The 16,776-nt window shown below is 39.0% G+C and overlaps 1 protein-coding gene across 30 annotated transcripts in view; it reads left to right on the top strand.

The window, feature by feature from the left end:
• The window catches only part of NRXN3 (neurexin 3), a 1,527,623-nt gene that overhangs the window by 576,876 nt on the left and 933,971 nt on the right, over positions 1-16,776 (top strand). For all 30 annotated transcript variants that reach the window (XM_032406089.1, XM_032406090.1, XM_032406055.1 and 27 more), the window contains one exon: positions 10,770-10,973. In XM_032406089.1, the coding sequence (XP_032261980.1) occupies positions 10,770-10,973 (204 nt within the window). The remainder of the gene's footprint in view (positions 1-10,769; positions 10,974-16,776) is intronic.

The raw sequence follows: 16,776 nt of genomic DNA on the forward strand, positions 1-16,776 counted from the left end.
GAAATAAAAAGGTTTGAATGCAGGTAAATTTTACATTTTTAACTGTAAAGTTTTGTTCAATTAAGAGAAAGTAATCTCACAACTTCTATGCTATTTTTTTTTTTTTTTTCTGATAAAGTGACAGACTGATTCTACTTTAATCAGTCAATTGGACTTATGGAAATTTCTTCATTGGTTTGACTTTTCTAGAAAATTAAATTTATATTTCCAGATAATTTGATTTTGGTTCATGTTGAAATAATGGCTCAGTCTCTTTTTGGAAAAAAAATATGTGTAAAACTGAGGTTTGTTGAGCTGATGCATTGCAGAACAGTTAACACGTAGAAAGTATATTCTCTTTTGCTGCCCTGGAGAGCTTATTTCTACTAAAGCAATCACATTCCAGTGAGCATGGCTGTGTGTAGAATAGTTCTCTGAGCCTTCAGCCCAGCCATTTGGAAATCAGAACACCAACAACTAGCATGGGAAACACAAGGGCAGGCATGCAGTCAGTCATTAATCACTTTACTATATCAGCTCAATGCTACTGTGTAACAATATTCTAGAATAAAGCAAAGGTGATGACTATAGAAATCCATTCACTCCAGATCCATACCTGCAGTCAATCATCCTTGTTGATGATGCAGAGATACAACTTTATTTTAATTTTAGTAACCAGATATCAATAATAATGAGAGGGCAAATGTATTCTCTGGAATACTGGCAAGACTATATGACAGAGAGAGGCAGCAAGCTTTGGGCAAAAATGACAGTCAACAGAATATTGTTGTCTGTCTTTCAGAATGAATAGCACAGCTGGATCAGAATACCAGGGTCCATCACTGAACATAGTCTACCCATGACTGCTGTGAGCCATGCTTACCATCAAAGGTATTAACAGAACCTCTGACTCTGGGGTTCCTGAGTGTAATCTTTACCATGATTATAAAAATAGACCCATTGTGTAGAGAATTTGAGAACAGAAGAAAGAAGAATGTCTACTTTATTCTCTATTTAATCAAAGTAGACTTCATAATGAAGATGGATACAAAGTGCTATAATTAACACTTCATAATTACATTCCATTTTACAGTTTGCAATGCTCTTTCAAACATATTTTCTTATATGATTTTTAAAATATTATTCAAGATTTACATAAGGGAAAGGGGAGGCCAGAAAATGTGTGGTTTTCCCAAGATTGCATGCCCATAAGAAGTGGAACTGGGAGTGGAATATGGGTCTCCTGACATCTAGGCTCTTTCTACTGACCAGTGCTACCTCTGATATGGGAGTTTCTTCACATGAAAGCAATGTGCCATCTTTAGACATCAGGGAAATTAAAACACACATGTGTGCACATTCACATATAACATTCATTAAGCACCCTTTAATATATTTGGATATTTTCACATTCATGCTTCAGGCTTCACCTTTGTGATGGATTCCTTTTTGCAACTCATTCTCCTCCCTTCTCCATTCAGCTTTGAACCATGGAAGGTTATTCTATATGACTTGCATTAACAGGCTCCTTTGACTTCTGTATTCCAGTTGAGTTTGCCCAATGGGAAGCACACAAGGGGGGTGAGAAGGAACGATTGACAGTGAAGTCTGTATTTTTAATTTTCTGTCTCTCTCCCTGTGAAATGATTATCAACTGGTCCTTTGACCTAAGGTTACAGCTCTTGTGAAGCATTTATAACTCTCTTCCTCAGAGTTCTGGCAATTGACCTTTCTCTTGCTTCATGAGGCCAAATGTAGTAATGGAAGTTTCTCTTAACAGCCTTGAATACCTCATTACCCCTGGAAGGTTCACTATCTGTGCCTTACCTATACTTTTGTAAATATTTACCTTTACTAAACTTTCATAATATGGCACAGTTTGCTATTAGTATCCTGACTGATTCAGTTTTATTATTATATGTTATAGATGGGGAAACTGAGGTCCAAGAATGTTTCACAGTTAAATAACATGAAGATCTAGGATTTCACCCCAAGTCTTCTAACTCCAAGCTTATACACTCACAGTGACAGCACACTGAACAATGTTTCTGAATAGGGAGGCTAACCTATACGTGTAATTACAGCTCTGCACAATAGAGCTTTCTTGAGTGGACTCAGAGAGAGAACAATTTTCAGAAACATATGACTGTCCTTTATAAATATGGTATTTTGATATTTCATAACATGTTTAAAAAAGAGAGCAATAGCAATAGTGTCTGGAAGAAAATTGGATAAGATTGCATCTGGTCTCTCACCACACCATTCTGTCTTCCCTGTACCATCCGAGTTAGCCTGAAAAGTAAGTCTGATCATGTCACTTCCTGCCTAAAACCCCTCTATATTGACCAATATCAAAACCCCCTAACTGTAATTATTCAGTCTCTTATAATGGACCCTCTACATATCTCTTTAGTCTTAACTTTACCACTCCAATCCAAATACTTGAGCCCATATGGAACCACTATATGGTTCTCAACTGGGGTGATTTTTATAACCCAAGAGGCATTTGACAATGTCTGGAGACATTTTTGGTTGTCATGACTAAAGGGAATGCTAATGGCATCTAGTTGGTGGACACCAGGGCTACTTCTAAACATCTTACAATGTACAAGTCACCTCCCACAACTTCAAGTTATCTGGTTCAAAGTGTCAGTATTGTCACAGTTGAGAAATCTTGTTCTACATCAGGCACATTGAACTCCCCATGACCATTAATCAGATGCTGTGAAGCCCGTGTCAACTTTGCCCCTGTACATATGCTGTTCCCCCAGCTAGAATGCCTTTGTTGTTCATTCTGTCTCATTCTTGAAACAAGTTATACCCCTCCTCCCTAAAAACTCTAGGCAAACACGTAGACACCTGAGCTGAGTTCCCACAGCACTTTGGTCATTCTTTAGTATAATAATTTACCTGTTTGTGTCTACAATTCCAACTTATTATAAGCTCATTAGAGACAGAAGCCTTGTGGGGCACCTGAGTGGCTCAGCCGTTAAGTGTCTGCCTTCGGCTCAGGTCATGATCCCAGGGTCCTGGGATTGAGCCCCACATCGGGCTCCCTGCTCAACGGGAAGCCTGCTTCTCCCTCTCCCGCTCCCCGTGTGTGTGTTCCCTCTCTCGCCGTGTCTCTCTCTGTCAAATAAATAAATAAAATCTTGAAAAAAAAAAAAAAAAAAGAAGCCTTGTTACTCCCCCAGCTCAGTGTTTGGTACATATTAGATATCAAGCATTGAATGAATGAGCAGATATTTTTGCAGGCAGTGGCTAGATTTATCCTGATGAATTGTGTTATGTTTAATTTTTATAAATTAAGTTACATTTTGAATTCAGTAGGAAAATTTGCTATTTAAGAAAAGCTGAATGAATTCTTTTGTTGAATGAACTTTTTCTTTAAAACATTATACATCTTATAATAAACCAGAGTTTTTGTATCCCCTGTTACCCTTCCTTCCTCCCTCCCTCCCTCCCGTCCTTCCTTCCTAATACTAAAAAATATGCACATGTACATACCTGCTTTTCTTAAAGTGAGAAATGTCCATCAAAATTTTTGTCATAGCTTTACAGTGCTCTAGTTGTTTGGGGGAAGAGAAGCCCATATGACTATATGTATTGACAGCATTTTGAGAATGTGAGACGTTAGTTTTTTCAGCCTTGTCCACAAGAGGGAGGATACTGCCCTATATCAATTTTGTTGATTCCCCAGAACTGTTGGCTACTGTTGGGTCTGCTTGGAGCTAGAGATTTATGTTGTTCCTGCTGCTGCAAAATACAGAATTAGAACCTGGCAGGCATTCCTGTATAAATTTGCACACTGTTTAAGATCAGCCCAGTTTGGGTGGAGAGGAAGCAATCTGTGTATTTGGGAGTTTTTTGTCAGAATAAAACACACTTAAGGAGTGTGTAAGGCCAATAGATGCATGAATGAGCAGGAGGATGTCTTGAAGGTACAAAAAGAGAAGAGGATGAAGGGAGTGATTATTTAATGGTACTTTGCGTACAAGGTTGGCCATGAAAGTATCAGTAGGAGGATGGTAGGGAAAAGTTGCCTGCCAGAAATACCCTTTTTCAAGTTAAACAAAAAAGAGTATACCAGTTAAATAATCATTAGCCTCAAGTAAGGAAAGAGGTATAACTCAGTGTCATAAATCTCAAAAAATAGGATAAAGATAAATGATTTGGAAGCAAAGCTAAGAGGAATTGCCAAGCAGGATGAGGCTGCCAACCTGGCCTGTGCTCCTCAGGTATGGTACTGTCTAGTTGATAAAAATATTGAAAATCATCCACAATAACTTTATAGAGGGAAAAGAAATAGACTGAGTAGGTGTTCTTATCTGGTCCCACTTTTGAGTGAAGAGTAGTGGAAATGGCAGAGTGTGTGTGTGTGTGTGGGGAGGAAACACATGTAATAGGAACAGACAGTGGGACTGAGAATAAAAAGATAAGTCATGAGGGCTAAATGGATCAGAAGTTCTAATGCATCCCCTTCCATTGCCTTGGGACACACTCTGTAACCAGGTGGGGTGACTTCTGCTCCAGGCACTTAACAAAGCTTCAGAAATGAGAACACAGTCTTGGCAGCTAAATGAAGGTTACACACAGCCTTGCCTCAGCTCTTCATCTCTCCCCTCATTTCATTCCCATATTTTACCATCTCTAAAGCTACAAAAAATAACTATGTAGAACTAAAAATATGAAGCCTTTCAAATGTGGATGGATCTGGAAGTCAAGTGCCTGAACCTCTGAACAATTAGAAACTGTGGACAGGGTCACCTGAGTATGAGCAGGAAAGTCAATGCCATGACAATGCAAATACAAAACAGCAGAAGACATAAAGTAAAATAAAAATAAAGGAAGTGATGTAGCTTAGAAAATCTAAGAATTTGATCTAGAAGAAAATAAAGGACAGAAGAATTTCCCATGAGTTATATTCTGTAGCTCATTTGCAGTGTAGAATAACTTAAGAACTCTTAGCACTACAAGAATTCAAAGGAAAAATTTAAAACAAATTAACTGAGTAAAAGGAAAAGGGAGATTATAGATGGAAGGGAGAAAAATGTGAGAGCCAAAACAGTGCAGTCACATAACTAATTTGACAGAAGGGGCAACTTCTAAGTACTAGTCCCTATCTGAACATGAGGCAAAATCTTACACTCTCTGAACTGCAAAAGAAGTCTCCAATTCACACACATCTAACAGAGAAAGGATAAAAATTAACTGACTATAGGGACTTAACCAATAAGTGGCTTTTACTGACCCAGGAACAACTCCTAGGAAGGCAGGCTAAAAGATAAAAACAGGGGGAAATATCTGAGCAGGGAAATCAGAGCCATCACACTGCCTGGAAAGTGTAAATCACAAAATTCATTTAGCCAAGGCATTAAACAAACAAATGAACAGAGAGTAAGAACTAGTCCTGGTGGTGGCAAGTGGGGGAGTGGGGAGCAGTACCCATACTTGCTACAATCTATTACCAAGAATGTCCAGTTTTCAGCAAAAAATTGTGAAACATGCATAGAAATGGGAAGGTGTGACTCCCATGCAGGAATATGTGCTGGCAATTGAAACTGCCTTTGAGGGGTTCCAGATGTTGGACTTAGCAGACAGACTCCAGGGAAGCTGTTATGTTAAATATGCTGAAAGGATTAAGGAAAGTACACTTAAAGAAAAGGAAAATAAGATAATCATTAAAGAGTGAGTATTAATAAAGAGATACACATTATATAATATTATTTTCAACTTCAAAATATCCATTTGGAGATACTGTATACATAATACATAAATTTGGAGTTGAGAAATGCAGGAACCCAAACAAAAAATTCACTAAAGCAGCTCAATAGATTTGAGTCAGCAGAAGAATCGGCAGACTGGAAGATAGATCGAAAGAGATTATTTACCGTCTGAATAGAAGAAAGAAAATGAATGAAGGTAAATGAACCGAGTGCCCGAGAAATGTGTGGCACCTTTAAGTGTTCAAGGTATGTCAGATGGGAGTACTGGGAAGAAAGGAGAGAGAAGGAGACAGAAAAAATATTCAAAGAATTAATGACTGAAAATTCCCCAAATTTAATGAAAACATGAATCTACACAGCAGAGAAGCTGAATGAACTCTAAGTAGGATAAATTCAAAGAGATATACATCCAGACCCATCTAAATAAAACTGTTGGAAGCCAAAGATAAAGAAGAAATCTTGAAAGCAGCAAGAGGAAAATGACTTGTCATATACAAGGGTGCTGCTGTGAGATTAACAGTTGATATCTCTTCAGAACAGTGGAGGCCAGGGGCAGCAAGACAACATTCAAAGACAAAGAGTGGCAGCCACGATCCCTGTATCTGACAGAGCTGTCTTTTAAAAGTGAGGGTGAAATAAAGACATTCCCAGGTAAACTCAAACAGAGAGTTCACGGCTAGGATACCTGCCTTATAAGAAGTACTCACTGCTTTTATTCTTCATGCTGAAAGGAAGTGACAACAGATAGTAATTTGAATCTACGTGAAAAAACAATGTGCTCCAGTAAAGGTAATTATGTAGGTAATGATAACAGACAACATAATTACCCATTTCTTTTTCTTTTTTCTCTTAGCTGATTTAAAACACAATTGCATAAAACAATATCTATAAAATTGTATTGTTGGACCTATAACGTATAGAATTGTGATATATTTGACAATAAACCACAAATGAATGAAGTTGTATTGGAGAAAGGAAATGACACCAGATGGTAACTTGAATCTGCAAGAAGAAATGAAGAGAGACAGAAATGGTAAATAATAAGCTTAATTAAAAAAAAAAAAAAACAACTCTATAAATATATTTGAGCTCTCCTTTCTTCTCTTTGCTTTTTTTTTTTTTTAAGATTTTATTTATTTATTTGACAGAGAGAGACAGAGCGAGAGAGGGAACACAAGCAGGGGGAGTGGGAGAGTGAGAAGCAAACTCCCCATGGAGCAGGGAGCCCGATGCGGAGCTCGACCCCAGGACCTTGGGACCATGACCTGAGCCGAAGGCAGACGCTTAACAAATGAGCCACCCAGGCGCCCCTTCTCTTTGCTTCTTAAGAAGACATTTTTTTTTTAGTTTTTTCTTTAAAGATTTAATTATTTATTTTTGAGAGAGAGAGAGTGGGAGGAGAAGAGGGAGAGAGAGAATCTCAAGCAGACTCCCTATTGAGTGTGGAGCCTGATGCAGGCTGGATTTCACGACCCTGAGATCATGACCTGAGCTGAAATCAAGAGTTAGATGCTTAAACCACCTGGGTCACCCAGGTGCCCCCAGAAGACATATGTTTTTAAAAAGCAATCATTATAACAAAGTTTTGTTGAGTTTGTAACATATATAGACATAATGTGGATAAGAATAACAAAATAAGGAGGAAGGGAAGAGAGCTATGTAAGAGTAAAGTTTCTGTATCTTATGGGAATTAAGTGAGTATAAAGTTGAAATATATTTTGATAAGATGTATATTGTAAGACCTAGAGCAATCACTAAGAAAGTAGCTCAAAAACATAGTAAAGAATCATTAAAGGAATGGAATTAGTATACCGGGAAATATTCATTTAAGATGAAAGGAGATAGTAAATAAGGAAAGAGGAACAAAATAGGGGAACTGTGTAAGTACCATTATGTGGGCATCCCGTGATGTGGTCTTTCAAAACTCAGTAGTCCAACATGTTTCAGATTGAATAACTTTCCTTATTCAGACTCATTTTCTCCTTCAAAGTATTACTGTATTCATGGTGCTCCTTGTGTTTGAAAATTTTTAAGCAAATTAATAAGAATCCTGGAATGGATTTTTTTCTCAGCTGATTCCTGTATTAAATTTTCTGCTTCATCACACTCCCCTTAAGAATATTAGGTTGATCGTAGAACACACTCACGGAGATTCACACAAAAGTACACATTGAGATACACGCTTTTTTGTACCACTAGCTGTTTAACTACATACTCATATGGAATTTTCTCTGATAGTACCAATATTGACATAAAGATGCATTTACTTATACATATGTTCTTATACATCTAGGGACTAGGCATATCCAGAGGGATAAAAGTGACCATTACTTTTGGATTGTATTTAAGTTGAATACATCAAAACAACCACTTCATGGCTCACTGAATAATCTCTTTTAAAAAGGAGTGTACATATGTGTGGGTGTGTATAGTAGAGGGCACATAGTAATAATGATTAATAGTGTTCATAACTGCACAAACAAAAAGCATTGTGCGTATTCATATACAACATATTTAGAAATGTATGTATTTATATTTATATAATTTTATATGTCCATAAATAATGTACAGCTTTAAATAATAATGTGTGTATGACACACACACACACACACACACACACATATACATAAGAACACCACACTCCATGAATGAAGCATTATAGATATGATTTCAGTGCTTAGAAACATGGGTGTGCTCCTGGCATGGCCCTCTGACAATTTGGCAGAATGGTTAAGGACATAGCATAAGAATCAAACTGAAGTGTCTAACTCCCAGCTCTACCACTTGTTAGCTGCGTGACCTGGTATCTATAATAGCTAATACTGATATTTTCTTCCTTGCGGTGTTCTTGTAAGCATTAAATGTCTTGATGCATGTGAAGTTCTAGAAAGCACCAGGCAAACAGGAAGTGCCCAATAAATTTTAACTATCATTTTTGATCTTCTTTGATTCTGGTCTTGCAGAAGATAAAATAGTTTCTTTCACATCTGGAGCATGTGTTAAATTTAGATTATGTTTCCCATTTAAGAATACATCTTCATAATATATCTTTTATTGTGATAGTGTCTGCAACTGTTACACCTTTATTTGTGATCTTTTTAGAGTTTGCAGATGGTAATGTACGGCTATTAGCATGTCTTGGGTATTACCCAGGTGATGGTTGCTTCTCAGGAATGAGCAGGTATATTTATATTGCTTTTCATGGACCTTTTGTGTGTTGTGTAAATAGGGTGGTGATATGATGATGACATAGACTATCCTGATACCTTCCATGTTGTTGGCCTGGTCTCTTCCCATTCGGTTTTCTTTTATACATGAGGGCAGAAGATGTTTGTCTCTTTTGTTCACTGTTATATTCACAACACCTAAAAGAGTGCCTGGTACACAATATCAGAAATGAATGCATCATGGTATTTCATGATCTAAAACCATTCACTTACTTCCCAGTATCTATCCAAGTCCATTGATTTTATTGTAATCTCAAATAACTGTTATATAACTACTTCTCAAAATATGCTAGATGGCTTCTGTTAAATTGAATAGCTTGTTTTTGTCTGAACATTCCCCTTCTTTTTTTCCTTTATGTGTATAGAGATGTTATTTTATCTACTGACAAATCTGATGCCATCACCTCTTTCATTACAAACTAAGAGCATGTCAAACTCTACCCCCACTTCTCTACTCACCTGCCACAGTCTCTCTCTCCTAAGTGCCCCTGGTTTTACTGATATATATTTCCTGGGTCATTTAACCATTTTTATATTCTAGTACAGTTACTTGCACATGCCATGTCTCCCTTCAGAGTAAGGTCCTTTTCTCTTTCACTTTTAAACCCTCCATAGTCCATGTAGGTAGGTAGCAACTACTTGGTAACAGCAGATACTTAAGGAGGGCCTACTTAGTGCCAGATACTGAGCCCAGTGGCAGGTTGGCTTCATAGGAATCTGAGTGATACTCTCTTCTTGGTGTTCTCTAAAAATATTTGCTAAATGAACAGTTGAACAAATTCACATTTTGAGCAGCATGGTGTTGCAAACAGGCCCTGGATTTGTACTGGACATACTGGCTTAAAATCCAGGCTGTCTGACTTTGAGATGTTAACATCTGCCTCTAAGAGAGTTAACATAATGGAGTGGAGTAGGGGTGCTCCTAGCCGAAGTGCGTGGGCTAGAGCAGGCATCAAACAAAAGCGAGTTTCTTCCTTCCTCAGACAAGGGCTATTTGAATGAAAGTAGAATTACTGGTTCTCGGGGTGTCATTATCTTTTTGTGGTGGTGGTTCTAGCTCTGGTTCTGTAGATCCTCTTTGAATGAGTCAAGCAAACTCATACAGTGCCTGGGCACTAGGGCTGTTTTGGGACCAGGCTGGGCTGCTACTCTTTCCTCCTAGAAGCTCTGGCAAATGTCTGTTTGCTTTGGTGGTTATAAATTGCTGCTTTCCTCCTGTTCTTTTTTTTTTTTTTTTAAAGATTTTATTTATTTATTTGAGAGAGAATGAGAGAGAGAGAGAGCATGAGAGCGGGGAGGGTCAGAGGGAGAAGCAGACTACCCGCTGAGCAGGGAGCCCAATGTGGGACTCGATTCCGGGACTCCAGAATCATGACCTGAGCTGAAGGCAGTCACCCAACCAACTGAGCCACCCAGGCACCCTCCTCTTGTCCTTCATGAAATACTTTCAGGAGTCTAAGTTTTGTTTAATGCATTTTTGTTTTGTCTATAGCACATGAAATTAAATCACTACTATGTGTGGGGAGCATTTTCACGTTTGTAAAACATCTTCACATCTATTATTTCATTTGGTACACTTGATAAGTCTGTGAGCATGGGAGGGCAGGGACCTGTGCCACTGTATGCCTTTTAAAGGCAAATAAGGAAATAGAACCTCAGCGTTTAAGTGGTCTTCCCAAGGTCATATAGCTTAAAAGTGGTGACACTGGAGGTCTATCCAACATCAGTCACCTGGCTACAAATTTCGCGCCCTCTCTACCCTACTGTCCTTACCCTGGAAGCAAAGGGAAACTCTGATATCCTTCATCCTGACAATCCCTTCCATTCTTCTTTGCAGAGGCATCCATCTTGAGCTACGATGGCAGCATGTACATGAAGATCATCATGCCCATGGTCATGCACACTGAGGCAGAGGATGTGTCCTTCCGCTTCATGTCCCAGCGAGCTTATGGACTGCTGGTGGCTACTACATCTAGGGACTCTGCGGACACCCTGCGCTTGGAGCTGGATGGGGGGCGTGTCAAGCTCATGGTTAACTTAGGTATCGTATGAAGTACCCTCTGCCACTTTGTTTGGGCTTGTCTTCCCTTTCTTTTCTGATTTTCATTGGTTTGATTGAATTCTTTGTTTGTTTCTTAAAAGTTAGCTGCTCACCTCTTGTTTAATAGACCAAGGATAAAACCCAACAGCAACAAACACCTTCTCCTTGTTTCTGCATGAGGTTTTGATGTCAATTTCTGGTTTCTGACAGTGGTGGTTTTTTTGTTTTTGTTTTTGTTTTTGTTTTTCCTAGATTATTTATTTTTTAAGTTTCCTTTCTTGGTTTTTTGGAACCGTTTAGCTTTGTGTAAAACACGCTACTTTGGTCCATCTTTTGATCAGTCACATTGCCATTAAGTCCAACTGCTTGGTCACCACTCAAAACAGTCAAAGCTGAGGGCAGAGATAAGACAGCAAATGGAGGCAAAATGGGAGGCTGGGGTTGGAGAGAACTAAGCTTTGTGAGTAGGATGAGAACTGCTTTGTTTATTTCCCCACAAATGGGGAATTCTGGTGGCACTGGTATTTCTTTGTACTTTCTCCTAGTGGGAGGACAAGTCAGATTGTTTCTGTTGTCCCATTGGAGAAATAATTTTGTAAGTTTATAGAGTCTCTGACACGTGGAAGGAGAATGTGGCCCCTGATATGTATCCCCTTCTTCCTTCCTGACATTCTTCCCCATCGTCTAGCAGCCCCTTTTATCAAGATTGTCGTTTCACACTGTTACTCACCAATTCCTCTGTCCTCCTCATGTAATACATATGAATTTTTCCTTAGTATTGAAAAATTACGACAATTTCAAATTTACAGCTTTATTGGGAGAGGATCTGTTCTTCCACTGTAATTATCTGTAATAGATACTTTGTAAACTCCCCTCATGATGGCCTCACATTTGCTCCTGCTACTGACCTTCTTGACTGGATTCTAATTGATCTTCTATGGAGGATGGGAACCTCTTGATTTCTGGAAGGAAAGAAACCAACCTCATTTCTACTCAGTAGAAAGTCAGTGCCCTCTGTCAACAGGATGAGTGGTATGGCTGAGTCCAAGCTTTCTAAGCCATGGATTTGTTTGGGTATATAGCATATGTTTGGATACAGAACTCCTTTACAAAGATTCCAGTGGAATGGCTTGTCAGAGGCATGGGGAAGACATGATGGACAAACGTACCAGATACAAGACCATATAAAACCTTAAATGGCCTAGTGGGGAGGTGGAGTTTGGAATCCATACCAGTCTTACCTAATGTCAGGTTGACTGGTTGCACTTGGAAAATGCCTACACTACGATCCTAAAAATCTCTAGGACACAGAGGACTGTTTTGAGCAGTGGCTTTACTTATGTCTTTTTTTTCCTTCCAATTTGCAGCTTTTACGACACTATGCCCTTGTTCTTGTCCAACCTCATTTGATTTCTGTTGTCAGTGTGTCTGTTGGTTTTTCTTTGGTTTGTGTATATGTGTGTTTGGTTATTTTGGGTTTTGTATTTCTTTTTGCTGGATCTCTGTGTTCTTGAGTTTTCAGTCCTCCCCACCATCAGCCATGGTAAATCAAAAGATGGTATTCAACCCTTCAAAGGCCCAAAGCCTGCGGCCCGCATAGCAAACAGCCTTGAGAACAGAGCGTACTGAGCAGCCTGCAGGGGCTGGCATACCCCTGTCCCTCCCACCTTCCCTTCCCTACACCATCCTCCCCACCTCCAACAAACCAACAAAAGAGTGTATATGATCTAAAACCAACAACCAGTAGCTGATTGTTTACTTCCCTGAAAAATAGCAGAAGAAATAAAAAGAATTAAAAAAAAAACCCAAATAAACAAAAAAATGAACATAACATCCTAAATAGTTCACAGAAAAAGATGTAGACAATTTTTAACTCTGAATCTATTTCAAAGTAAGAGAGAAGCACATATATAAGGATGATTAGCACCATGGGATCCTGGGGAAATGTATACTGTCCCTAAACAGAAAATAGATTTTCCTTCTTAGATATTGTTTTATAAAATGAGAAAGCCAATTGTGGTAGGTCTCATATCTTAGAAGAAGATACAAGTGGGGGAAGATAAAAGGGGATGAGGAAGGAGATGGACAGATTCTCTTTTACACACATGCGTGTGTACGAACACACGCGGTTAGTAGAGTTCCCATGTGCATTCCTAGAAACATTATTTTTCTATTTTAAACTTTGCCCCAAATCTGGGAGAAGTGCCTCTCAAAAAGACTGCATTTGCCTCTTGATTCCTTCTAGCATACACTCAGTCTAGCTCCTCCGAAATTGAGATATCTTAGGTAAGATGGAGTTGGAGAGCACTGTACTTTTCAGAAGCAATAATGACTTCTTTTTTTCCCTGAAGAGTATGGTTCACCAGAATGACTGGTTTGAATTTATTTACCTTTCTTTCAAACCTAACATGGAAAACCGAACTGAAATTCCCTGTGCCTATGTATACAAAACTCTTTACATTCATGCTTTATTTAAAGGTTCTCTTTCCCTTTCCTCCCCAAAATATACCCCTTTGTGAATGTTTTCTCCTATTATGAGTTCATATTTCCCTTTACTTAGTTAAAGAAGAAAACATCTCTAAGCAGGGTTTGCATTCATACTCTCTGCAAAAACTAACTTCCAATGATCATTTTGTTCACCATTTCAGTTGTGTCTCCTTTCTAGACTATGCACAAATGATATTACAGTTTATTTCAAATTGGTTACGTATATAAGCTCATGATGTAAAGCCTAGTATATATTTCTCTGATGTAATATATCCATCTCCTAAATGTCAAGGAGACTAGGCTTTCCTAAGGGCCTTGCTCTCTGAAGACAGCTGGGTGTGGTAAGAGCAGGCGTGAAAAGGGTCCTACAACACACAGCCTGTTTTTGAAAGTTGAGAGATTGGCTATTGATCAATCATATTTTGATCCCTTACAATTAAAACATATAATATTTTGTTATAGTATATTTAAATATTCAAAAACCTTATTGCAGTTAGCCAGTAATTTTGTGAGATAAACCAAGGAAGTGTTTTTATGCTTACTTTTACAGATGTGAGACAAATAAAGAAATGTAGGACTTTTCAGAGCTAACATAAAAAGTCGATAGTGGAGCTGAGACTAGAACCCAGGTTTCTAAAATGCTGGGTCAACGTGGGTTATCTGTTATCTCCACAGGTCAGTACTGTGTGGCTCAATGATGTGGCAGTCTTGATGACTTCTAACTGCTTTCATGATGGTTAACTTTTAAACATGCACAGAGGGAGTCTTTTTTCCCTAGTGCCTGGTTTGAATTGAGCCATACAGCTGAAAAGTCAGTCAGTATTGGTATCTCATTCATGGCCCTTTTGAATCCTCAGCAGAACACCAGCAAGCCTTCTTCAATGGTGGAGGCGCATAGGGAGTGTCATGCAGTTTGGTTAGTTGTATTCAAATTCTCTAGATGCTCGCTCTCTCTGGCAACATGGGCTTGCTGACAACTGTTTACAGTGTGCATTGTTGAAAACATACAATTCCTAGAAACATTGACCTCTTCCATGCTCTCAACCCAAAGCTTATTAATCTAGAAAATAATAATTGCTCATTTACTAAAATAAAACAAAAAAACATCTAAATGAAACAGGATGAACAACACAGACATACACAGACACACATACACCCCTCAGATACCTTGCCAAGGGTAAGGCAGAGTTTGAACTTTGGCTGCTATTCAAGATAGATCTAAGGAAGTTGCTTTTCCAGCCCAATTCCCTGGATTCACTTTTCGTTAAAAAATACATCCTCACTATCAAGACTACCCTCTCAGAGCCTATGAGCAAGGCACTGGGATAGATTTATTTTTCTTGAACCACTTATTCTTCAGGTAAAATATCAAAATAATTCATCACTTCTTGGCTTAACCAGTTGTCTACCACCTGGAAAGCTCCAAGTCCTCACATTGGTTTAGAGACACCATTCAGTTCATGGAACCATTTGAGTGAACCCAGCACCTCTCTCTAGACCAGGTCCTTGTCTAAAAATAAAATCCTCAGGGTGCCAGGGTGGCTCAGTCCATTAAGCATCTACCTTCGGCTCAGGTCATGATCCCAGGGTCCTGAGATCAAGCCCAGCGTCGGGCTTCCTGCTCAGCGGGGAGCCTGCTTCTCCTTCTCCCTCTGCTCCTCCCCCACTCTTGTGCTCTCCCTCAAATAAATAAATAAATAAAATCTTTAAAAAATAAAAATAAAAATAAAATCCTCAACAGCATAGAAACGAAGGAAGACAATGCCTTCTTGTTGACAGTTCTCAGGTTTGTTGCTTTAGGCCCACTCTTTCTCGTCCCTTCTCTCTTAAGCATGCCCATACAACTGTTTCCCCTCTCTCCTGAATACATCAGGAAGGGGCATTTCTCCAGCTTTGGCTGATGGCAGGTGCAACCCGTAGCTGAAGCCCCACCCCTTCCTCCCTACTTTGCCCTTCCCCTTCCCAGTCCTCACCAGGGGAATGGCCTCCTCTGTTTGGTGATCGTACCAGTTGCTCCAGGGCTGTTTGCTCCCACTTTTCTGTTGCGGTTGACGACACATGACAAACCTAACCGCACGAAACCAAACCCAGATTTTTCTCAAGAGATGTTCTTCTGGGGAACAAATAAGCGTACCACCTCCTTCCTCAGAATGATTGGGTGTTCTAGATTTCTCCTATCTGGATTTCCATAGTTTCATTCTGCCCTGTCCTTTGCCACTGGTTCCTCTTTCACTTGCTTACTTAAAATGGTTTACTTTGGGAAATTCAAATGGTGGCATTATCCTTTAGGAGTCCTCCAAAACTACTGGGTCAGCCTTAGGCAGAGGAGCTCAGTTTCTAACTGTATTTTTTTCCTGTAACTTTTTTTCTTCTTCTTGTCTTACTTTTACTTTTTAGTATCCAGCTTTAAACAAATTCTTATGGGAATTCCCACCATGATAAGTCAAATTTAGTTTCAACTGGGCAACTTTGTCACAACTAATCTGAGACCTTTTTTAACTGTTCTACCCAATCCCCTACAAATATAATCATTGACTCTAGACCTTTTGCGCTGTTCATGACTCTAAACAGATATTAATAAAAAGATAGATACTCAGAACTCTGGCATAGGATTCCCTGTCGGGTTACCAGGACTGGAAGATTAGCACCCTTTCTTCCCTCTCTTTCCCATTAAAAAATGTAAAAACAAAGAATTTTCTTCCCTCAAGATGCAGAATTACAGACTGAAATAGGTAGGAGGTCAAAGGTGCCCAAGACCTCCTCCCCATATACCTGTCTCGCCTTCTCCTTGAATGCTGTAGGCACTTGATTCAGTCTGAGCATTCAGGCAGGAAGACGAAGATGGGCTTCGTGAGTGGGTTGGTCTGGGAGCCTTTGAAACAGTAGCAGAGAACCCCATCAATTGTGATAACATCATACAACTCCTTTTACCCTACACCCAACCCCACCTCTCTAAAATCTGGGATGGGTGTTTGTGCGGTTAGCTGTTTGCAAGTGGCCATTTTATGACAGGAAATGACCAGGTGGTATTAACCCTTTCCTTATCTCTAGGGATAATGGCACGTCTGCCTATGTAAATTTCTATAGCATCTGGGGCCCTAGCAAAGAAGAGGGTGGAGGGAGTTTGTTTTTAGAAAAAGAGAAAGGGTTAAATACTGCACTGAGAAACTTCATGGACAGATTTTTTAAAAACATAAACAATGTGTCAGATTGGTAATATATCTTTGGAAAACTAATATAAAAATTGTGTTGATGCTATTTTTAAAGATAAATTTTAAGAAAATCATTATAGGGGGAACTAGAATATAATCTGCAT

The sequence above is a fragment of the Phoca vitulina genome, unplaced genomic scaffold (genome assembly GCF_004348235.1).
Source record: "Phoca vitulina isolate PV1807 unplaced genomic scaffold, GSC_HSeal_1.0 scaffold7, whole genome shotgun sequence".
Lineage (NCBI taxonomy): Eukaryota > Metazoa > Chordata > Mammalia > Carnivora > Phocidae > Phoca > Phoca vitulina.